The sequence below is a fragment of the Gorilla gorilla genome, chromosome 16 (genome assembly GCF_029281585.2).
Source record: "Gorilla gorilla gorilla isolate KB3781 chromosome 16, NHGRI_mGorGor1-v2.1_pri, whole genome shotgun sequence".
NCBI lineage: Eukaryota > Metazoa > Chordata > Mammalia > Primates > Hominidae > Gorilla > Gorilla gorilla.
In genome coordinates, this window is record NC_073240.2 from 50,792,018 (window position 1) to 50,818,037 (window position 26,020).

A 26,020-nucleotide genomic window follows, 5' to 3' on the forward strand; every position below is an offset into this window, starting at 1 on the left:
AATCATTGCCAAAAACATTTGAATGCACACATCTTAGAATTCCACATGTCCCTTTTTTATAAGTTAAGGTTATCCACTTAGAAGCACCAAAACTCTTTCACTGTAATCATTTTAATTGAGAGTAGAACTCGAATGAGTTGCCTGGAGCCCTTTCTTCTTAGACAAAGAACCCTGAATTAAGTGATCTTTAATTAGGGCAGATACTGTTTACTGGTATCCTATTGATCCAGAACATCTGAATTTTTGTAAATTTATATCTACTTTTCTTTTTTTTTCCTGTCTTCTTTCTTACAAAGATCAACACTTAATTATTCAGCCAACATTTACCAAATGCCCCTGTTGATGGAACATGGCACCAAGTGTTGGAGAACAGGCAAATCAATAGGTGCTTTGCCTGCAAGAATCGTATAGTCTAGTGTCAGCTTAGAAGAGAATCACAGCATGGAACGGATTTTTGAGATCCTGTAGTGGTCTAGCATCTTATTTGACACATGGACAAACCAAAGACAAAGAAGATAAAGTCTTTACTGTCACTGAAAGAATGAAGCAAAGCCTCAGTTCTCTCCCAGTTCCCCATCTAGTGCCCTTACACTGGAGCTACCTTGATTCCACGCACAGAGTATGTTCTAACAGACACCACCTTCCAGGGTATTATTCCTAATCTTTAATGAGCTGAAAAATAAGATGGACAAGCGAATTTAAATTGTGGCTTAAATAAAAGTAAATAGATTGCGAGTGAGAACCTGGCAAACTGTTCTACTTATAAGGAGCTTAACCAGAGTGGACTTTGAGACCTCTGTTTTGGCTGCCGACACCTTTTTGTTTATTTTTGGCTCCCAGCTATTTTCCAAAGCATTGTGGTTACCAGAGAAATAAGCACTTTTCTACTGAAAGTGTGAACTCTTTTGTGAAGGCCTGTCTACTGAGTAGTCTCCTTAGTGTGGGTTGTTCTGGAGAATTCAGTATACACAGATGGTGCATTAATGAAAGAAGACTGTTTCTGAAAGTGAATGTTTAGGACTCTTAACTGAGTTGTTGTTCTTGTAAATAACTCTTGGGGCCATATTTTTTTCCCTGTGGTAAAATGTCTCAACTTGATACACAAAATAGCACTCAACACAAAAAATTTCATATGTAAGCTAATATATATTTGACATAAACAATACAATAACTTGAATTTTTTAATCTCTGATCTCAATAACTTTTGTTACCTTAAATTTAATTTGAACAATAGTTAGTTGCATATATTTTAGTAATTAGACTAATCCCTTGAATTTTATTAAGGAAATTATAACATAGGCCATTTGAGTATATAAATTATAATATATTTGATAAAGTAAAATCTCAATAACATGTTATTAATTCAACACAATCAATACACATTTTCTAATTTTTAAGGAAGAAACATATATTTTCTCTTTCTCTAGCTTTTTTTCAAATATACTGTAAATTAACAATACTAATCAGGATACTAACAGTACTAATCACAAAATATGTGAGAGCAGACTTTTTAAAGTACTCAGGAGCCATTTTTAAAACTCTTATTTACATCAAATATTGGCTAATTTAAAATCTTTTGTTCCTATTAATTTAAAAGATCTCTAGGGAAATAGACAAGGTGATACTCATTCAACCTTATGTGAGTTGCCAAGTTATTGAAACTAATAAATCAACGTCTTTTAAAATATTTTATAATTGAGACTTTTTACTAACACATACTGATGATAATTATTCTGGATTAGTAAGGATTTACTAAATTTGCAAATGTAAATACTTCCATATATATGCTACTTTAATCTGAGATAAATTATTTAAACAATATTGAATACTTACAGCAACAAATTGGTTATTTTCTAATTTAATGATGTCTCCCACTTTGACATTCATCCATTTTTCATTCTGCAGTCTAAAAACAAAAATAAAATTAATTTTCTTCAAGAATGAAGAATTGAAAGTATAACCAAGGGAATGTATTCACAATGTAGCATCATATAACAGAGGAAGCAGACAAGACTTTCCTAGTATGTTAAATTCAAAATGGTCTTACATTAACACGGGAACAAAGGCCCAGGGAGGTTAAGTGATTGGTCAAAGATACCCAGCGAGTTAGTGGTACTCCTGGGCTAAACTCAAATGCTAAACTCTTGGCTGAGCACTCTTCCCACCACCTATGGTGCCAGCTTTATGCAGCAGCTACGAAATCTCAATAAATTTTAGTCACTGACATTCTTTTCCAACTCGATGGATAAATACAGAAACATCATTGCCATTGCCTCAGAAGTCTATTTAACTGGAGGCAAGAAAGCAAAGGAGACAGTGGCAAGGTAGAGCAATAGCTAAAATGCAAGTAAAAGGAAAAATATGTTAAATTCTGGAAAGGACAAGAACAACAAAGCATGATAAAAGAAGCCTTGGAAGAGTGAATGAGAAGGACTACCTACAAACCAGGCTTGGTGGTATTCTAACAGGACAGCAGCTCAGAATAGAGAACAACACAGTCAACCTACTGCACTGCTTTCTGTGCAGGTCATGTGTATGATGGAGCCCCAAGACCACCCTCCACCCAGTTCAAAGGGGTTTATTATGAAAAGCTATTGTGTCCATTGAATTTGGCCCCTGATGACAAGTTAGTCAGGGCTGTCCAAAACCAGACAGGCCCTCTGGATGCAGACCACCTGGGCCAGTATACCATGATGCTAATCATTCCTTCTGAAATTCCCTGAAATGTAAACCAGCTTTGTTTTCCAACTTGGAAGTTTTCATCACATTTCTTTCTCAGAGATTCCCTTCTAAGAGAAAAGGTTGGGATGAGTAGAGCAGGTTTGCCCAACAAGTTGAGGTGGACAGGTTAATTTCATTGTACTTTAAAAAAAAAAAACCTAATTTACTTGTTTTATAGGCTGGAAAATAGTTTTAAATATTTATTCGACTGTGAAATATGCCTCACACTATCAACTCTGCTGGATCATTTGGCTTAAACACTCAAAGAATTTTTCTTTAATACAGATCCAAGTACACGTTGTTCTGGAAATTTTTCAATTGCAGTATTTTCATCTCTAGCCAGAATTCAATCATTTTTCCAGTGCTACACTTTTCTGAACTTTAACTAGTTTGACAACAATAGAAGAACCTAGGAAGCCTTCTAAATCTAATTTATCTTTACAGGTATGAATTATGTGCTGGTTAATTTCTCCTAGAGACACCTCCTCTGGCACCTTAGTGACACTTCTCAGCAAACAGCATCTTAGAAAAAATGGGCATGAGTGGACAGAGAAGGCTATTGTGTCATTTTTGGAAACTGCACTGCTACCAAATTGCCTTGAAGTCTCTACTGAAAGTGCACCTGTCTCAGGAAGAAGTCAAGATGATATTGCGTCTTATTTCCAAACTCTTATTCTTCCAACTTGTATAGCACAAGCTCTAGGAAGGATTATACAAGAAACAGTAGGCAGTAGTTCTGGATGTTGACGCCGAGCCTAGCACAATCCAAACTACTTCATCAATAACCTTTACAATGGACAATTGGACACACTTTTCAGGTTTGTGGACAGAACCCTAACAAGAAGAAAGCACAGCCCTCACAAAGTAAGACCATGAGAGGAAACTGTCTTATGATTTGACACAGTTATCAGAAACTGAACGAAGAGTAAGAAAAAGAAGCACAAAATAGGTTATTTTAAAGAGGAGAAAGTAACACTCTACAAATGTAACTAGAGTTTACAGAAAAAGAGCCTGGAGATATTGGTAAACCATAGGCTGTGTGAGACGCCTTGCGTAACCTCTGATTTGAATATATCCCTGTAGAACAATCAGTATGTGCAATACAATCAGAGGAGTTTTTACATTATCCCCTATTCTGTCTTATCAAATATTAATATATATAACTGCACTTAACTAGGAACTCAGAGATACATTTAATGAGCACTAAGGATCATAGCAGCAGAAGTACCCAAACTTGCTAAACAAGCATAAACTGATAAAGATGTATAAACAAATTTAAATAATCTATATTTTGAATCCAATCATTTTTCTTGTCCTACCTACAACCACCACCACTGACAATAATACATAAAAAATATCCCAGCAGAACTGGAGGGTCAGACAAAATGATTTGCTTTAAAACTCATCTTCAAAATATTTCTAGACTTCTAAAATTTTAGCTAGTATGGTGATTGGGTTTTGTCGCCAACTTGAAACATGAAAGCAGACACTCCCTGGCTCTACATGTGTGATGCAGCTGTTCTCAGGGTTCATGTTTAAAGCAATCTTGCACCATAGCTCTTCTAGGGGGACATAGGATGGCCTTTTGGGCTGTGAAGGTGACACTGGCTCCACAGACTCAGCACCTTCAAACTTTGCTTTTGCCATTGTCAAAAGGTAAAAGCTCCTGTAGATGAATTGCAGTATATGAATATTCTGAAAAGAAAGGATAAGTTATAAGATTTTAAAATGTGGCTCAATTTTCAGCATCATATAATTATTTCAGAGTATAAAACTCTGACATAATCTAGTTAATGCTTCTTAGAATCCGTTTTTTTAAATACATATGGGATAATAAGATAGCCTTTACCTTAGCAAACTCACAAGCCAATTGCTAAATAAGCCAAAATCCAAGTAAAAAATTCATAAAATTTAGATTCCAAAGGCACCATAAAACATACGGAGTTTAGCTGCCACAGAACAGCAACTAGAATTATTTGAAGCAAATTTTTAAAAAATATGCCACTATATATCTACTCTCAGAACTCTGAGTTCTAAGAAAAGGAGGTAAGAGATAGCAACTGCAACTAATAATTTTTGATAAACTGGTCTGAACCTGCTTCTTCCTGATGAGGCATAGCATACTAAGAGGTGCTAGACTTCACTGAAAATCTCCTTGAGAAAATGCAAGTCTGAGAGTGAGGTAGCACCTATCATGCTCCATGTCACTAGACTATTGCTTTCAGAAGCTGAAAATCAAGTGTTGACCTTAAGGAACACTTTTGGAAGCAATATTGCAAGTGCATTGCTAAAGCTTAAGAAACAAAAGAGGGGATTTTCAATGGGTTCATCAAGGTCATCCTTTCCATGTTCTAATGCTCCTGATTTCCCACCAGCAACATGGATTCCTGAAAAGGGGATTTCCTCACAAGCTACAGAAGTGTTGGGGTAACTAGAGAGAGTAGATAATAAAGGTCAATATAATCAACCTCCCCAATTAACCAATCAATCCACTTAACACTGAGCTTGGTTTCTTCTTTAATCTCAAGCACATGTCAGCCTTATAACACTCAAAAGTATTCCCTTGCTCATACACTTTTTTTGTTCACCACTCCATCCTGAGGACTTAGAATAATACCTAGTTCACAGCAGGCACTCAATAAGTATGCAGTGAATGAATGACAAATAAATTAAGGAGTATAGAATCATTATTTCCAAAAACATTTGCTGAATGATAGCATTTGCCTGAATGTCTAATAAGAATTATAGCATCCCATGTTTATCTAGTGCTTACTGCATTCCAGGGACTGTACTGATCCCTTCATGTATAGGGCGCCAAATAAAATAAATAACCCCTCAATTAAATTTGAATTTCAGATAAACAACAAATTATTTTTAGTATATATTCCATGAAAGATTTGGGACACATTTATACAAAAACATTATTATTGTTTATCTGAAATCCAAATTTAAATAGAGTCTTATATTTTAATTTGCTACATCTGGCAACACTATTCATGTATCTTATCTCATTTAATCCTCACAACAGCCCTAGAGATAGGTATTGTTTTGACTTCCATTTTACAGAGTAGGACACTGAGGTTCATAGAAATTGAGATCTTTGCCTTATTTTGCAGTATCTATCAAAAGTTTAAATGACTACACACTTTGAAAACTGATCCTACAGGTACTCAAATATGAATGTACCAGGATATTTATTGCAGCATTATTTGTAGCAGAAATTGATTAGAAGCCACAAAAATGTCCATCAATAGGAATTAGATAGATGTACAATGAAATACTTACTTAATCATGGTTCATTCACTCAATGGAATATAGTGCAGCCACTGAAAAGGATAAGGTAGGTCTATATGTGCTAATATGAAATATGCTGTAAGTTACATTATTAGGAAATGTTAAAAGAAGTAAGTGCATGTAGGATATATTATACATTTTTATAGGCATAGAAAATTTCTTGAAAGATACACAAGAAACTACTGTGGTTGACAATAGAGAAAGAAAATGAAGAGGGAAATTGGGATGGAATAGAGACTTCGTTTCCATTTTACATTCTTTCATACTGTTTAAATTATTTGGCATTACACATATTAGTATTTTAATGGCCAACTGAAAAGAAGAATAGAAGCAGAAAGAAGTAATAGAAGAAAACTTGGCCAAGGTCACATATAAGTGGCAGGTCTGGGACCAGAACCCAAGTTTGTCTGGCTACAAAGCCCATGCTCTTAATACATCTATATTTATTGCTGCTTTTTATTTCCCAGAGTAATTACGTATTACCTATATAGAAAAAGATTGGACCCTAAGGAGCTGAAAGGACCCAATCATGGCAACAGTGCACACTCCCAGCATTTAAAACCAGTTGATCCAAAGACAGCTTGCAATCATGATCCCCTGACACAAACACTCAGTGGACAGCAGCAGTTTCTTGTTCTTTTCAATCCCAGTACCATCAGAGCTGCGCTAGAGGAAAACATACAGCTTGGCCCTAATCCCCTAATAACAGACTGGTGAACAGGATCTCACTACGTTGAGAATGAACATAACGCTCATGTCTTTGGAATCTATTTATTTTAAAGAATGCAGATGTTTCCCTTTTTTCTCCATTCTTCTTAGCAAAATGCTTATGCTGAGGCAAAATCACACAAGGAGGTCTCTGGTCAGCTGCTGAAGATGCTCTCTCGCCAATTTTGCCAGGGAGGAGGGTGAAAATAAGAGATGATGAAAGATGTAGTGCTATAGCATGGAGAATTTAGTTTAACAATTTGCTGAGAAAAAGTAAGCAATCTTACAGATGCCCTGCCTAATTTATATAAATCCTATTGTGCATTATTCAGATGCAGAAATAGACACACAATTTAGCCTTCCTATTTTGAAAACAAAATGATCAACTCACTAAGTTTTACCTGAACAATAAGCCTGCTGAATGTTTTACAGGAAATGTACTCTCTTTCAACATTTTCCTAAACTAAAACCCTTGCCCAAATGAGCCTCCTAAGACTCTATCTTCTGTAGATTCTTAGTAGGATTCTGTGAATAGATGGCTATAGATTATGAAGACACAGGAATTCAGAAGAAAATGATTTCAAAGAAAGACAATTCCATCTGTTCTCCCTTATGAAAGCTAGAGGAACTATCTTAGATTGACCATGGAGAAAACAGAGCTATTGGTCTAGGTTGGATTCCTGGGTAGTAGATTTAGAGGGAGCTTTATGTATAAGAGGTTGATTGGCAAGTTCTCTTGGGATTAACACCTGTAAGAGACGAAAGAAGCACTGCTGGACAGAGGGAGCAGTTGGGCTGTTGATGTAGCCACAACGAAAGCCACAGCCAAGACCATCGAGAGCTCTGGAGCTGGAACAGGCCTTTACAATAGGATCAAGGGGACCAGGACTTTATACCATGGCATGATTCAGTCATTGGATGCAGGATGACCCCAGAAAGGAGGAGTGTCCTTAAGGAAAACACTCTCGTCAGCCAAGGGCAATTCCCAGAGAGGGCTGCCAGCTGAAGGTTATATGTGGGCAGCACTCCTGACAGCTGGGAAAATATGTTCTGCAGTCCTAAGGGGGGATGTGGGTGGCACAGCAAAACATCCACTACAAACTGAGAGCCCATTCCCAGCTTTGCTATCGACATCTTCATGTATTTATAACATTCCCTTGAGGGGCAGCGGGCAGGGGAGGTCTCACTTTGTTGTCCAGGCTGGTCTTGAACTCCTGGCTTCAAGTGATTTTCCCACCTCAGCCTCCCAAAGTGCTGAGATTACAGGTGTGAACCAATATTCCTTTTTTTAATTCTAAGCTCCACCTTTCTATCATTTCAATTTCAATATTATAAAGTTAATGCAGGCAAGCTGCCATGAATCTTTGTGCTTCCCCAATCCAAGTTTAAAACTTTTGGGGAAAACAAATCTGTAAAATCTTAGGTCATCTGATTCACCTCCTTTGCCAACAGTAGAATAAAGTTGGGAGATACATTTCTAGTACCTATCTATTAAAAATATTCTACAGATAACCACCGACTATCTAACTATCCTAAGAACAATGTCTATAGGAAAAAAATCACTGTTTCTGAAATCTTTCTTATATGAAGAACATATTTTGATTTAAAAAATGTACAATCACCTTAGCCCAAGTAGATCAACTATCCTCTTCATCTAAGTGGCCACATATTATTTTGAAAAATCAGGGAATTCACTCTTACTGAGCTTAATAGCAAATAATTATCCTCTTTTTGAAAAAAACAAATACCCCAAAAGAAGATAGTTTCCAATGGAAAAGAAAACCTGGATATCTTAGTTCCAGGATAAAAGGCCTATGTTATACTTTTTCATTGCCTCTAGTGATAGTCTCAATCAATTTGCCCATATAGAGCCAAGTGAAGAGATAACCTAATGTCTCTTAAACCAGAAAAAATATTGGCTGCCTTACATGTCAACTAATAATACAAGCCACAGCAACACAGACAAAGCGAAAGTGTTGCTCAATGGTGTGATGTGGTTTGTTCTGGCCAGAAAACCTAACATTCTGGAAATAGCATTTCTGATTTTACAGCACAAAGTACAATTAAAGGTATCACTGGAATATGAGGAGTTTATTTACTTATTAGGTTTGCAGTAACACTGTCCCAGAACTTTTTAAGAAAATTTCAAGATGTCACTTTAAAATAAGTTGTAATGTTTATCATCCCTAGTTCCTCAAAAATGGGATAGCACATAAGTCGAATTCTTTTTTTTTCTTTTTTTTTTTTTTTTTTTTGAAACGGAGTCTCACTCTGTCATCCAGGCTGGAGTGCAGTGGCACCATCTTGGCTCACTGCACCCTTGACCTCCTGGGTTCAAACTATTCTCGTGCCTCAGCAGCCTGAGTAGCTGGGATTACAGACATGCATCACCACACCTGGCTAATTTTTGTATTTTTAGTAGAGACAGCGTTTCGCCATGTTGGCCAGGCTGGTCTTAAACTCCTGGCCTCAAGTGATCTGCCCGCCTCAGTCTCCCAAAGTGCTGGGGTTACAGGCATGAGCCACCAAGCTTGGCCCTAGAATTCTTAATGAGTTCATCACTGGCATACACGGTATCATCACCCTGCATTAATGAGTTTAAGACCACTCTTATGTGTACAAAATGACCCCTCTAATCTAGACACCATGCTGAGTGTCAGAGCTGCAAGTGGAATCAGATACAGACTGTGGTTATCAAAAAACCTGAAGACTAGTGGAAAAATATAAATCTGGCTCTTAAATAACCACAACTAAACTATCTCTGTCTTCTGATACCCGGAGTATATGGATATCTTCCCGTCAACAATGAAGAATACCTGCACTTCAGAATGACCTCAGTGTTAGATTGTTTGCCATATAGCTGTCAACAAAAGTCCGGTGAGAAAACTGATAGACCAGAAAGATTGTCTAATAAAGGATACATTAACTTTCATTTCTCAAGATATTCCAAGCTTTGTCCCCATAAATGGCGAGCTCATCAGAAAACTATATGCCTGGACTGTATTATTCTGGTCCCTCTAGGCTTGTCTTCTCAGAATCATAACTTAACATCACACCAACAGATTTCAGTCAGGATTTATTTATAATCATGGGTAAAATATCTCTACTCTCTGAAGCTTCAACCATTATGTCACTTACATTTTTCTCAGGACCAGGATAAATCTTCTTCCTTACAATTACCAGAGTACTTCCTGTCATTAGACCCTCAGCTTTGTACCTTCGGCACCTTCATTATGAGGAGAAACAAAGTTCGAGTCAATGTAAATCCATAAATGACAAATCTTGATCGGTCATTTAAACAAAAACCAGGAAATTTTATAGTAAGACTCTGTCCCCGTCCTTTGAGGATGACTTTTTAGGAACAATCTTGACACTTGCAGAAACCAAATTCTGTTGAGAACGGGCCAGAAATTGGAATTTAAATTTTACACCTTTAAAGAAGAGAATATTGGCCCCCTTGTTTATGAAGGAAATGATGTAGCATAGTAGAAGAGTACATGTTGTAGAACTGGAAAACATGCACTTGAGTCAAAGCTTCAGAACCAACCAGCCTTCAGGCAAGATATTGATTGAGACTGGAATTCTCTGCTATGACGTACCAAAACCGGCTCTTATCAACCCCTCAGAATGTCTTTATTCAGAAAACTGAGGTCTTTGAAATGCCACAAACCCACCTAACATTTAAACACCTGTCTTTCATGACATTTTTTACTTTCAGATGAAATAGATTCATTAAAGCATTTTGTAAACTGTCAAATAATATATACATTTAAAATACTGTGACTATTTTTTATTATTATGAAGCACCTCATTATAAGGATTGTACATTCTGATTTTGATTTCAAGTCTTCAAAAGAGCTATCTGCACTCACTTTCTCTACTTCTTGACTGTCCATGCTTTCTCCAATCAGGATTTTGTCTCCATCCTTCCAACTGCAACCTCTCTGGTCATCCTGTATGTTACTAAATCCAGTGATCAGTTCTCAGTCTTCACTTTATTTATCACAGTTGGCCACCCCCTCTTTCTTCAAATCTTTTCTTTGTTTTAACTCTAGAACATCCAAGTAGTTTTCCTCTTATTTCATTAGTCACTGCTTCTCACACCCTTAGCCAGCCCTTTCTCTTTCGCCCATCTTCAAACTTTAGAGTGCCTGAGAGCTAGAGTTCCTCTCTCCACTATGTAGGGCCCAGAATCTTCATCCAAGGTGGCCAAATGACTTTTTTTTTTTTTTTGAAACAGGGTCTCTGTTGCCCAGACTGGAGTGCATGGCATGATCTCTGCTTGCTGCAGCCTTGAATTTCCAGGCATCAATCCTCCCTCCTCAGCCTCCTGAGTAGCTGCGACCGCAGGTGCACACCACCAAGCCTGGCTAATTTTTATATTTTTAGTAGAAATGGGGTTTTGCCCATTTGCCCAGGTTGGTCTCAAATTTCTGCTCTCAAGTGATCTGCTTGCCTTGGCCTCCCAAAGTGCTGAGATTATAGGCATAGGCCACTGCAACAGGCCTTGGATGAGTTTTTTGTTTTTTTTTTTTTAGATGGAGTTTCTTTCTTGTTGCCCAGGCAGGATGGAGTGCAATGGCACAGTCTCGGCTCACTGCAACATTCACTTCCCAGGTTCAAGCGATTGTCCTGCCTCAGCCTCCCAAGCAGCTGGGATTACAGGTGCCCACCACCATGCCTGGCTAATTTTTTTGTATTTTTAGTAGAGACAGGGTTTCACCATGTTGGCCAGGCTGGTCTCAAACTCCTGACCTCAGGTGATGTGCCCGCCTCAGCCTCCCAAAGTGTGATGACTTTTAAATTATATCTTCAGCCCACACCTCTCCCCTAAGCTTCAGTAATGCATTCCTCTACAGAATGACTAATATCTTGATAGAATTCTGGTTTCCTAGACCAGGCAGAAAACCACCACCACCACCACCACATGCTTCTTCCCCAGTTTTCTCCATCTTGGAACCTCAGCCAACAACTAGGTTTCCTGATGCCTCTCTTCATACCCACCCAGTACACCAACATATTGCCTCTGCCCTCAAAATACATCTCAGTCTGTGGTTATTAGGTGATATTTATTAAGGTACTACTGCTATTTTGTCAAATGTAGTAATGGTAGTATGGCTAAATATATTTAAGTCCTTATATGTTCAAGATAAATACTAAAGTATTGATAGATAACAGAATATGACATACAAGATTTGCTTTTAAAATACCCCAGAAAATAAAATAATAAAAATGGATACAAAATAGCAAGAAGTATGCAAGTATACAAGAATAGCAAGTTGCTGCAGCTAGGTAATACATAGAAAAGGATTCATTGTACTGTTCTATTTGTGTGTGCATGTGTGTCTGAAAGTCCATGAGTGATGGTGATTATGATAGATAGATAGATAGATAGATAGATAGATAGATAGATAGATAGATAGATAGATAGATAGATGATTCTACTTCTGTTTATGTCCTTCACTGCTAACACTCATGTCCATGGCATCATCATCATACCTGGACAAGAGTAGAAAACAAAATTTGTCACCATCATTCTGCTCTTGTCTCTCTCTGCTGTCTACTGTCTACACAGAAGCCAGCGAAATCTTTTTATTGTTCATATAATTTTCCTGCTGAAAACCCTCCAGTGGCTTCTCATTACATTTAACATAAAATTGGAATTCTCTATCACTACCTCTAGGAATTGGCTCTTGCCAGCCCTTCAGCACTCCCCTTTATCACAATACTCCAGCCACAGTAGACATCTTACCGTCAGGTTCATTTCCACCTTGGAGCTTTTATACTTGTTGTTTCTTCTACCCAAGGTCTTGGCATGGCTAGCTGCCTCTGAGTTCAAATATTACCTCTTCAAGGGGCCTTCTCTGGTCACCCTCTTTAAAATCATCTCCCCATCTCCCATCCCATCACTCTCTATTCTATTCCCCTATTTCATTTTCTTTGTTGTACTACAACTACTTGAAATCATATTATTTATTTACATTTTGTTTATTATGTGTCTTCCACACTAGAATGTTGTTCACTAGGGCAGGGATTTATCTGGCCTCCTCATTTCTGTATCCTTAGTACATAGGAGGGTGCGTGGCACATATTAGGGGCTCAATACATATTGGTGAATGAATATTTGAACAGATTAGCTATTTATGTGATCACTCATAATGTGTGCATAGCATATTTAGTTCTAGAGCTGACATGAGTAATAGTTTCACAAGGCTATGTCTCCTGGGAAGACTCTAAGAAAGTGTAACAAAGCTAATGACAAAGTATGGAAAGAGGGTAAGGACAGGATGAATCATTGTAAGGCAAAGGATAACAGTTTAGACAATAAAAGAAATAAATAAAAACTTTTTTCCAAAGGAAAAAAGTGGAAAGCAAAATTGCATATATTGCATGGGCTCTTTTGCATATATGTATATTTGCCACAAAAAAAATGCAACAACAAGGGACAATACGTTTCCCTAAAAAGTAGACATTTTTACTTTTCCGAGTTTTTCACATTTTTAGTTGATAAATTTTAGATAAAAACTCACTTCTCAGAAGCCTCCTTTGTTCCCCAGACTGGCTTAAGTACCCCTTCTTTAGTGCTTCCGTTGAGGTCCATCAACACATCCATCCTCCTATACATTATATTGAAACTAAAAACTTGGTTGTCTCCCTGCCCTACAAACTGTGAGTTATGAAAACAGAAATGCTATGTTAATCATCTTTGGCACATGGGAGATACTCACTATTTGCAGAAATAAGATAGACCTAAAGATTCCTCTGGTTCAGAGCACCCATGCTATGTCTGCTCTTAACAATGCTGGGACAATAATTCAAATGACCCCAACAAAATTGGCTGTATTATTGAGGCTTATCACTTTTTCCAATTCAAGCCAATAGGATTTGAGTGTAAGCAGGAACTGTGACACGCTCCCCTGGCCCAACCTATGACAAGAACTAGAGTGCCCCAAAAAATCCTCTATTTCCAGACCCATCAGGTCTGGGTAAACCTGGCCTCTGGTGAAGGTCCTAAATCTGTTTCCCCATGCCCCATTGACCACAGTAAGTCCCTGGAACAGGGGAAAGCCTTGGGCTCAGGGATGGTATATCAAATGGCAGTTGCATTTCTCATATTTTAGGAATGAGATGGATAAGAAAGACCTTCTAATGCAATCCCTTCATTATTCATTGGCACTACTCAAACCCCAAAGTCTCTAGGTTGTTTTTCTACTCCCTGGATATATCTATATGACAATTTTTTGCCTGGAGTAGACTCCATTTTTCTCTATCAGGAAGATGAAAACTTTCTGCCAGAAAGTTGCCCTTTTAATTACTTTCTGGAAAACACTCTAAGCTATGTGCTCCACCCAGCTCCAGGATGAAGTTTTCTGCTTAATAGCAATGACAGGCTGGCCTCATACTCCCTCCAAGCCCTCTCTGCTTTCTAGCGATCAAGGGGTTTCAAGACCTTATGGTCTTATTTATAGTCTGTAAAAATATGTCTAAATATATGTATAAGCAATCTTCTCTCTTCTATATTCCTTTCTTAATCACAAGAGCCACTACTGGGAACGATATTTTCAATTTGGTTAATCAGGAGATTTAGTGCCAGGGATCATGACCATAATTAGGTACATTTGGGTAAAACTTTTATTAGTTTGACATTATCAGTACCAGATTTGAAATTTAACACAAGCAAATCTGCAGGCCAATTATAAGCATTTATACCACAGTCCTTTGCATATTTGTTTGCATAAACTCTAATCCCTACATTTTTAGGCATCTATTACTCTAAAATGCTCCCTATTTAATAGGGCCTCTGTTGCTTATTGTTTTCCTATCATTCTTTTTATCTCAATTCCAGTGTTCTTTCTTCTTCATCCTTAGAAAGAGAGTAAGAAATGAGATACAAAGACAAAATTTAGAATACAGAGAAAGCAAGAAAAAAGAATCTAAAGACAGCCACCAAAACAGAATGAAAGGTGTCCCTGGTAATCTAGTGTGGAAAGCATGACAGCATCTCTTCACCTCTGCACCCACAAAAAATTGAGACCAAAGGCAAAAAAAAAAAAAAAAAAAAAAAAGCCTTTTAAAACTATAATGAAGGATCAGGTGAAAAAGAGAAAGACTAATAAAGAAAATAGGACATATGCTGAAAAATATTTCTCAAAATGAGAAGTGATACTCCAGTACATTAGTTATCTGATGGGGTGCAAATTAAGGAAGCCATGTACCTTTTCTCATTTTTTATTTGTCTTGTTCTTACTGGAAAATTAGGTTCTATTATTTTTAAAAATATTAACATATTATCACTCAAGTTTCAAAGGAAGGATTAAATGAATAAAAGTAAATTCCCATAAAAGTTATGCATCTAGCAGTTTAGCTATGGTTCTGTGACCCCAAAAATTATTTCTAATAAAGCAAGCATTTGCAGAGCTGAGTTCTCACAGTGGTTAAGTCTGGATTTGTCCACCCTGGACAGATGGAGAGAGTAAACAGATTGTATGATAGAGGTAGGTAATTTCCAACAGATACTTAATAACTGAGCCTAGAAAGAAAAAAACCTCAGCTCTTCCCTTTTGGCAGAGCTTTAAATTTTTTTTCATATTTTGAAACTATTTACAGTTCATATGGTTTCCAGACCTACTCTCCAAAACCAAGGGCACCATCCCCTGCCTGGGTCTCTCAGCGCTCCACATGTGATTTCTCAGGCAGCCAGCCAGATGAGCATTTGATTTGAAAATGAAGCCTTAAATTTAGCAGTGTGAAAGGGGAAAGCATGTAAGAACACAAATGCCTGGAAAGGGGCAAGGTAACCAGATGAGGCCACCTGGGTGAACACTCTTCGTCATCCAGGCAATTCAGAAAGTGCCGCTGCAAGGGAAACATCCACTGCAAACCCCAGCAAGTCTATTTCTGCTTCTCCACCGGGTGTCTAGGGCTGCCTGTCACATTTTTGCTTGTCCAACTTGCTGCAACCTGGGGGCAGCTGCGAATGAAACAGTAAGCATTGCTTCAAATCATATCTTGAGCTCTGCTAATTAAGAAACGAAGTCCAGGCAGACCTAAATCCTTCCCTTTCCTTAAGTGTCAGACACTGTCCCATACATGTTAATTTCCAGCAGTGCCCAAGAGACTCCCAGTAACACAGAACACTAGGGTAAAGATGGGCTTGGTATCCGACGACCTCACACTCTCAAGTGCAATGATAGCCAGCAGCGATGTGCACAAACACACAATATATGAATACTTCTCCTTGCCCCATATTAGTTACAGGGAAGAAAAGAGGAGTCTAAAATATATTCTGCTTTTGCCCCAGGAGGCTTTATTTAATTCTCTTTAGTGCATTTTGCCCACTATCATGTAATTATTGCGTATCAACTGCATGGGAATATAGAGATTGTCTCAGCCTCAAGTAAGTCACAGCAGTAATAGGGACAGACAGACAAGTATAGCAATAGGCAATTAGCCTCTCCCCATATCTATCTTGACCCCTCTGCATTAGCTTCTTCCCATGCAGCAGGTATGAGATTTTCCAAAGACAAACCCTTCCACACAATCCCTCTGTTATGAGGAAAAAGACCCAAACTCTTAATGTAGCCTTGAAGGCCCTGCAGGGTCTGGCCTCTGATGGCTTCTCCAGCCCTGTCTGCCCCTGCTCTTCTCTCCGCCTTATTCTCTGGACTTCTGCCAATCAGTCCCTCATAATCACCATCCTCCTTCCCCTCCACAGGACCTTTGCACATGATTTTCCCTCTGGAATTCTTCTCATCCCATTGCTCCAACTCCTATTACCACCTTTGCCTAGTTAACTCCTAGTCATCATTATGTTTTCAGCTCAAATGTACTACTCCCTTAAAGAATCCATTCCTAAACTGCTTCACCTCACCTCTACCAACCCCCACAAAAAATACCTGTCTTTAGAACCACACTTTTTTCCTTAGCAGCATTTGCCTTGGTTTGTAATTATACACTACTTAGCATGGCTATTTTATTATCTACTTCCCTGACCAGACACTAAGCTCTGTGATTGCAGAGAACATGTCTGTTTGGGTTGACCTGCATTTGCAGAATATAGCTCAATGCCTGGCACACAGGATTCACTCAATAAAGATTGACAAGTAAATGAAAGGTAAGGAGACCATTATGATACTATGTGTCATGATATAATAAAGTGCTATTATCAAGACAAAGAAAGATGGTGGGAATATGATCAGGACATTACCCTAGTAGCCTCATGCTTTGAATTGTCTCCTGACACCTTTTGCTACAATTTCTTCCATCTGGAATACAATTTATCTCCACTGTTGGAAAACCCGATGATTAAAGTTCTTCTTCCTTACCTAATCCATTTTGTAACTTTCAGATCCTACCCTCCTGTTCCACTGTCATCTCTACTACTATTACTATCAAATCCGTCCTCATACTTTCAATATTCCATTTTCTGTTAAATCTTTTTATCAGGTGGAGTCACTGACTCCCCTTCTTTGGCTCCTCACCATCACACCAAAGCTGAAGAGGATCACAGAGTCACTGTACTTAAAGCCTGAGAGGAACCTTGAAATATCTGGCCCAGTGGTACTCAAACTTCAATGTACATGAGAATCCCATGAAGTGCTCATTAAAAATAGAGTCCTCAGTCCCAGACCCAAAAAGTTTGATTCAAGAGGTCCGGGAAAGAGCCCAGGAATCTGCACCTGGGTGATTCAGATGCAGGTGGTCCTCAGATCTCATGTGCAGAGGTACTGACCAGTGCTGTGATGCTTGTGGAGGCTCCTCAAGATCTACCACAAAGGGTGAGAGGGAAGCCGAGAGCACCTGCTCTGAGCAACTGCACTATACATAAGATTTCATTTGAAAAGGGTTCTGCTTATTGGAAAAAGAAATGTTTGAAAATGACTGGTATCCAATATCTTTGTTTCATAGATGAGAAAACTCAAGTCCTTGGTCCTCAGTCATGTAGCCAATTCATGACAGAGCAGGACTGAACCTCAGCCTCCTGACACCAGGCTAGTGGACTTTTCCCAATGCCTTCCTGCCTTGTGGGGTAGAAAGACAACAGAGGTTCTCACTGCTGTGTTGCCCAAGAGTCTTACAATGAGTAGCCTGCATATGAAGATGGTACTTGTGATGGACCACATTGCACCAGAGCACATAACTGGAGGGACAGGAGATGGTGGATTTGGGCTCGTTTTTCATCCAGCATATTCTCAGCCTCCCTCTTCAATAAGCCTGTAAAGACCTAGTCATCCTCTATGGCCTGACCTCTTCCTGGGTTCTCCAATGCTCTCCCCACCCTCTCACCCCACCATTCCATTAGCTGTTCAATGGCTGACCTTTGCTGGGGGGCCAATTCTATCAAGGGTTATTCTGAGACAATGAAATCCCTGCCACCAGCCCCCCAAAACTAGTATTAGCCATCCCTACCCCATATGTGTGCACCCAGAGCACCCAGTGCACCTGGAGCACCTCATACTTCCTTGCACCTACTGCTGTCAAATAAGAGTCTGTTTATTTGTCCATCTCTTCCCCTAGACCCCAGACTCCTTGAGGGCAGTGACATGGGTCCTAATAGTCCATGTGTCCATAGCATCTAGCACAGTGGCTGGTACTCAGAAGTGTTATTTAAATATGGGATGGATGGGTGGATGGATGGATGGATGGATGGATGGATGGGTGGATGGATGGGTGGATGGATGGATGGATGGATGGATGGGTGGATGGATGGGTGGATGGGTGGATGGATGGGTGGATGGATGGATGGATGGATGGATGGATGGATGGATGGATGGGTGGATGGATCCCTGCTGCTACTCTCAATGTTCCTATAAAACCTCTATCATATCCCTGAGGAAGCCCTAGCACATGCTGATTGACACTGAGCCAGCCAGATTATCTGAATGAAATTCGTCCCCTGTTGCCAACAGAGCCCCTTAAATTTCCACTGCTGTTTGTGTGCTCTCCTCCATGAAGCCGTCTCCAAACTCAATTCCATTTCTCAATACTTAACTTTTTTTCTTTCCCCCTGCAACTCCATCATACTGGACTGAACACTGGACATTAAGCAAATTTAAAATCCAGTAAGTGTTTATTGTGAAGGAATGCTAAGCTTATGGAAAATGTACTTTATTGCACCATAGACAGTAAGTTCTCACTTAACGTCGTGGATAGGTCCTCGAAAACTATGATTTTAAGTGTAATGAAATGTAACAAAATCAAGTTTTTCCTCACCCATGCTATAATAAAATGACTTTGAACTCAACAACGTTATTTGAGGACCTACTGTATACTGTTTCACTTGAAGTCACAGTTTCCAAGAGCCTATCAGCAATGTTAAGTGAGGACTTACTGTATTCTCCATTAGAAAATACCATCAACTTTCTTCACATCTTCAAAATCTACTCTTTCTCCATCATTAGAGTCCATTACCTTCCTTCTACAATATTCAGTATCACTCTCAATTATATTTCCCAGTCTTCCTCATCTCACAGCTCTTCCACAATGCCACTGCCAGAGTCTTCTTTCCATATGTTGCTGATGATGTTACTTTTTACAGCCCCCAAATTTCCCAGGTCCTTTTGAGTCCTTAGATCTAATTTAGAGATCATAACTCTTACTTTCTGTGCTGTCTGCCTCTATCTTTTCCTTTTCCTTCCAGTATTGCCCATCTGATTCTTGTCAAAGATCAGTAAGTAGAGAGAATTAGAACATGCCTAACATGGAATAAGGAAACAGATCTCAGTATTTTAGAAAACTGGTCAAGTTTAAAAACGTTCCAGTGTTCCTGAGTTACAGCTTCAAAGCACCATTCCCAACTAGGCTCCCAAAACCTACCAAGGTTTTCTACCACCGGGCATTGTTTCATCTGCAGAGCCTGTATACTGACAAGAACTTTTGAGAGCTGCACATTCCTAATGAGATGAGTCATTTTGCTCACACACCTTACCCAGAAGTAAAAACAACAAAATGTGAGAGTATCCTGGCAATTCTACAGATAAACCTATCCTGTACCATATACATATGATTGCATTATATTTGGGGAAAACACTATATCTTATTAAATTCTGTATCCTCAGCATATAGTAGGTTGGTGCAAAAGTAATTGTGGAATAACTTTTACTTTTGCACCAACCTAATAGCATTCTGCCTGACACATAGTAGGCAGAGAATAAGTGTCTACTGAGTGAAAGAATGAACAAATGAACGAACATAGAACCTCTCAAGTAAAAGCTGAAAACAAGTGAATGTTAGTCTTCTAGGGCTGCTATAACATGTCACCACAAACTATGTGGCTTAAAAGCAAATCATCATGAACCAACTGCTTTAAAACAACTTTGGCCGGGCGCAGTGGCTCACGCCTGTAATCCCAGCACTTTGGGAGGCCGAGGCAGGGGGATCATGAGGTCAGGAGATTGAGACCATCCTGGCCAACGTGGTAAAACCCATCTCTACTAAAATACAAAAAATTAACCAGGCTTGGTGGCACACGCCTGTAGTCCCAGCTACTCGGGAGGTCGAGGCAAGAGAATCGCTTGAATCCAGGAGGTGGAGGTTGCAGTGAGCTGAGATCACGCCACATGCCACTGCACTCCAGCCTGGCAACAGAGCAAGACTCCGTCTTAAAAAAAAAAAAAAAAAACAGAAAAAAACAGCAGAACTTTATTCTCTTGCATCTCTTCAGGCAAGAATTCCAAAATCAAAGTGTTAGCAAGGCTGTAAACTCTCTGGAGACTCTAAGGGAGAATCTGTTCCAGGCTTCTCTCCTAGCTTCTGATAGCTTCAAGCATTCCTTGGCTTGGGGCTATGTAATTCCAATCTCTGCCTCCACCTGCACATAAGCTTCTTTTCTGTGTCTCTTCTTTCCTTCTCTTCTCTCATAAAGACACTGGTGGTTGGGTTTAGAGTCCACCCTAATCCAGGATGATCTTACCTCAAGATCTTTAATTTAATTATGTCTGCTAAGAGCCTTGTTCCAACTAAGATCATATTTACAGATTCTGTTGCAAATATCTTTGTACTATTCAACCATGACAGTAGGATGTAGTATAAAATAATCTCGATTATTGTTAAAAGGAATATTGTGTGGAGAAGCAGAGAGGAAAAAGAAGAGGAGGAAGCAAAGATGAAGGAGAGGGAATCATAAAATGCATCCACAAATTAATTGTAGTTAACTCTGATCTGGGTAGCAAGATCAAGGGTGATTTCTATGTTTTGTTTGTACTCTTCCAAGTTTTCTTAATTTACTACACACAGCAAAAACATCATACACCAATTTAAAATGCATGGAAGATATTAACCCATTGAAATATATCAGGAAGTGTAAAGCAAAATGCCCCTGTAGTAAAAATTTGCTGGGAGGGAAAAATTGATGAGAAATAATCAACAAATGCTGTTAAAATGTTGGTTTGGTTTGGTGTAGACAACCTTTGAGCTCTGAATGAAACCAAATTTCTTCACTATAATATTTTGATCTCTTTTAGCTTTCAGATTTTAAGATCCTAAGAAAACTTTATATTTTTAAAATTAATGTTCTAACATCTCCAAGGTCTTTGTGGTTGAGGTTTGAGTCTTTTTTTTTTCTTTCCAAAAGAAATTCTGGATCTCCTCCCAATAACAACTGAGAAAAGATGCATAAACCTATTTTTTAAAAAAAGAGAAAGAACAGAGTTCTAAATGGCACATAGAACTTGGTGTATCTTTAACTTCCATTATCATCTAAGATAAATGCATCCTGGTTACAAAAGACCCTGCTATTCTGGTGATTCGCTGCAATAGATTTGAGTTCAGAGCTGAGGGAGAATCAAACTACTTTGTGTAATAGGGGGGAGATCAATTTGAGGGGCCCCAGACACCAAGACAGGGGAGACTGGAGCCAGCTACACTGAGCACAGAATGGGGGAAGGAGACATTAAAAAGGCCAAAAACTGAGGAGAACTTTGGTGAAGAAAAATGTTGAAATGGGATTTCATGTTGCTGGCTAAGGAGTGTATGAAATAAGCCCCCTCAATTTTCTCCCCCACAAATTCTTCAGTGAACTCTACCTTGCCCTCTAAGCCTTTTATGTGAGAGGGCTCTTTGAAGGAGCTTTAAGAAGAGAAAAAGAGAACAGCTAACATCTGGGTCACATAAACTTTAAAGAGAAATTAAGAGATGCCACTGGAAACCCATGTGCAGAGTTTTGAAAGTGTTATAATTTCCTCTTATTTCAAGATGTACCTCATTTGGAGAAATAGTCACCATTTAGAAATTCAACCCTTAAAAAATTGTATTCATGCAATATAATAACTGATTACAGTGGAAAATCATTTAAAAGAACTACAATAATGTCACGGCTCACATACAGAAACCAGCCCATTGGCAAAGGAACCCTTCCATCTGCAAAGCTGAGAACCAGAAACTGCCCAAGAAATGATCAATCCAAGACTCAAGAAGCTGAAATTAACTTATTGAAGGCAAAATTGTTTTGAAGCACTATTACTGTAAGTTGAATATTCATTTTTAAACCACTTCACTGAGTTCAAAAAGCACTGAGACCACTCTTGTTAGCTTGCTTTTGAACTCATTGTTATGCCTATGGCTGTTACACCCATAAAAGTGTGTTTTATTAATATTGTTTTTTAAAAAAAGAATCAAGTTTTTCTCCTCAAAATCTCCTTTCAAATCTGCAAGTCTGTTCCTATAGACCCTAAATACCTTTCCCCTAGCCCCAGTGGTACCATCATAATGTATACGTAATCTGGGTGGGCTGGAGATAAAAGACTCAGGTAGTTGGTCCTGTGCCTTGTGTTTAACCACTCTAATTTCAAGCCCACAATTGAAATGGAATAACTCAATGGAGGGTACATCAATTCTCCCATGTGATCAACAAGATCCCACTCTCCCACTTACAAGACACACACAGACACACTAAATGTGTGTAAGCTGCAAATACACTGAGTTCAATGATCTTTGGGGTTTTTTGTTGCAGGTGCTCAAACAGAAAAAGTAAGAGAATATTTAATAAGAGTAGTAATTCACACTTACCCAAGACTGACATACTGGATAAAATCCAGCAGAAGGCCATATCATATACATCCACCCCCCTACCACCAACTTCCTTGGTAAGTTGTTTCCAAGAATATAGCAGCAAATTATAAATCTCTTGACCATAGGTCTACATGCCTCTAACCTGGAAGTACAAGGAAGGTGGCAACAGGTCCTTCCTAGCTGCCTGAAGGATCTGCTAGCCACCCCTCTGAATCAATACCCAAATTTGCTATCAAGATGCTACAGACCAGAACTACTACTTTATATACTTCACTTTTAAATGCTATATAGTTAATTATTGTAATATAAAACATATTCAAATTGTTTTAAATTGTTACTGTTTGGGGATTTACATGTATTATACTTTTTGATTCAACAAATATTTATTCTTTAAAATTTTACTTTAAGTTCTGGGATACGTGTGCAGGTTTGTTACATAGGTATACATGTGCCATTGTGGTTTGCTGCATCTATCAACCCGTCATCTAGGTTTTAAGCCCTGCATGCATTAGGTATTTGTCCTAATGCTCTCCCACCCCTTGACCCCCACCCCCTGACAGGCCCTGGTGTGTGATGTTCCCCTCCCTATGTCCATGTGTTCTCATTGTTCAACTCCCACTTATGAATGAGAACATGTGGTATTTGGTTTTCTGTTCCTGTGTTAGTTTGCTGAGAATAATGGCTTCCAGCTTCATCCATGTCCCTGCAAAGGATATGAACTCATTCTTTTTTATGGCTGCATTGTATTCCATGGTGTATATGTGCCATATTTTCTTTATCCAGTCTATCATTGATGGGCATTTGGGTTGGTTCCAAGTTTTTGCTACTGTAAATAGTGCTTCAATAAACATACGTGTGCATGTGCCTTTAGGGTAGAATGACTTATAATACTTTCGGCAAATATCCAGTAATGGAATTGCTGGGTCAAATGGTATTTTTGGTTCTAGATCAAGAAAGATCAAGAAATTATATTTTAAAATTGAAAACAAACATCCAAACAACAGAGAAATGGTATGTGAATTGTGAGATATGCACTGGATGGAATGTTATGTAGCCCCTAAAAATCGTATGTATAAAGAAATAAGAAATCATAATGATATGATATAAAGTAAAAGCAGAAGGATAAAAATGTAAATACATAATTATAAGAAATCTTGGCATAGAAAAAAGACAGAGAGGAAATATAAGAAAATAGTAACAATAATTACTTTGGATAGTGGAAGAATGAATGTTATTTTCTTCCATCCACTTTTTCTTGTTTTCCAAATTTCTCTTAATGAATATATGCTGCTTTTACAAAGGAAAAAAATATACAACAAAGAAAAAACAAAACAGAATTTTAAATCCTAATATCCAACGGGAGTCATCACTCAAACTAGAAAAGTTGATTGAACAAGTTGTTCCTATTGAAAGAGTATATTTGTTCATGTAATTATGCAGCATCTAGAAACACCAGACTTGGAAAGTACAGAGACAATACTCTGCAGTAGTAAAAGAAAGCTCCTTCCTTTCCCCATAATACACAGTTTCCAAAAATGAATAAGATTGATGGAAACAGGCCTATGAGAGCTTCAGAGATTTAAGCAAAGTTTACCAATGCCCAGGAAAGTATAAAGTAGAATGTTGCACAAAAAGCTTACAGTCAAGTACAATTTAAAATCTAAAAGTGTCAGGGAAATATCCCGACTAAATGAAGGGTAATTGCACTGAAGCATCTGATCTCAGACTGTTCTAATGCAAAATCTTAAGTTTAGAAGATGCTGGAGAAGTAAAAATGTTAAGAAGTGATATGGACTCTATTTGTTAATAATGACACAAAGAAGGGATGCTAGCAGAATGGAAGAATGAACAGAGAATCCTCGGCTTTTTAAAATATTTATTATGTGAAAAACTATGCTTACCAACTTATTTTTTAATAATTTAACTTTTATTTTAGATTCAGGGGATACACGTGCAGGATCGTTACATGGGAATATTGTGTGATGCTGAGGTTTGGGATACAAATGATCCTACCACTCAGGTAGTGAGCATAGTACTCAATAGGTAGTTTTCCAATCCCTGTCCTGCTCCCCTTCTCCCTTCTCTAGTAGTTCACAATGTTTATTGTTCCTATCTTTATATCCATGTGTACTCAATAACTAGCCCCCACTTATAAGTGAGAACATGTGGTATTTGGTTTTCTGTTCCTGTGTTAATTTACTTAGAATAATACCCTCCAGCAGCACTCGTGTTGCTGCAGAGAACATGATTTTGTTCTTTTTTATGGCTATGTAGTATTCCATGGTGTATATATACCACATTTTCTTCATCCAGTCCATTATTGATGGGTATTTAGGAAGATTCCATGTCTTTGCTATTGTGAACAGTGCTGCAATGAGCATATGTGTGTGTATTTATGGTAGAATGACTTATTTTCCACTGGGTGTATATCCAGTAATGAAATTGCTGGGTCAAATAGTAGTTCTGTTTTAGGTTCTTTGAGAAATATCCACACTGCTTTCCACAGTGACTAAGTAATTTACATTCCCACCAACGGTGTATAGGTGCTTGCCATTTTGGATTAAATGGAATTCCTTTCCTTGAGTGTTTTTTTTTTTTTTTTTCAGATAGAGTTTCACTCTTGTCAGCCAGGCTGGAGTGCAATGGCATGATCTCGGCTCACTGCAACCTCCCCCTCCGGGTTCAAATAATTCTCCTGCCTCATCCTCCTGGGTAGCTGGGATTACCGGTGCCTGCCACCATGCCTAGCTAATTTTTGTATTTTTGGTAGAGATGGGGTTTCACCATGTTGGTCAAACTCCTGACCTCAGGTTATCCACCTTCTCGGCCTCCCAAAGTGCTGGGTTTACGGGCATGAGCCACCACACCCAGCCATTGAGTGTCTCTTAAAATTAGACATAAAATATAAGTATAAACAGACAGATATGGGTAAAGACATGGCTTCAATTAGAGGTTCTCAAACCTGTCTGTACATTAGACTCATCTTGGAAACTTTAAGAAACACCAGGGCCTCATCCCCAAGACGCTTATTTAATTGCTCTGGGCTGTAAATGGGATGTGGGTGTTTTTTAACTCCTCCAAGTGATTCTAATGTGATGTCCAGTTTGAGAAGCATGGGATTAGGTGACCTCTGCAGGAACTTTCAGGATCCCTCTCACTTGCCCTTCACCTGCCCAGTTGCTCCCACGGTGGCCAGGAATAGTTAGCATGACTTGAGGAAACATCCTCTTATGAAACATTTAAGTATGTATTGGTACTCGCAGACTTGCCAACAGTATCTTGTAGCCTA

The 26,020-nt window shown here is 38.5% G+C and overlaps 1 protein-coding gene across 2 annotated transcripts in view; it reads right to left on the reverse strand.

Moving 5' to 3' along the window:
• The window catches only part of ATP8B4 (ATPase phospholipid transporting 8B4 (putative)), a 283,542-nt gene that overhangs the window by 154,496 nt on the left and 103,026 nt on the right, over positions 1-26,020 (reverse strand). For both annotated transcript variants that reach the window (XM_055362981.2, XM_019011219.4), the window contains one exon: positions 1,834-1,906. In XM_055362981.2, the coding sequence (XP_055218956.2) occupies positions 1,834-1,906 (73 nt within the window). The remainder of the gene's footprint in view (positions 1-1,833; positions 1,907-26,020) is intronic.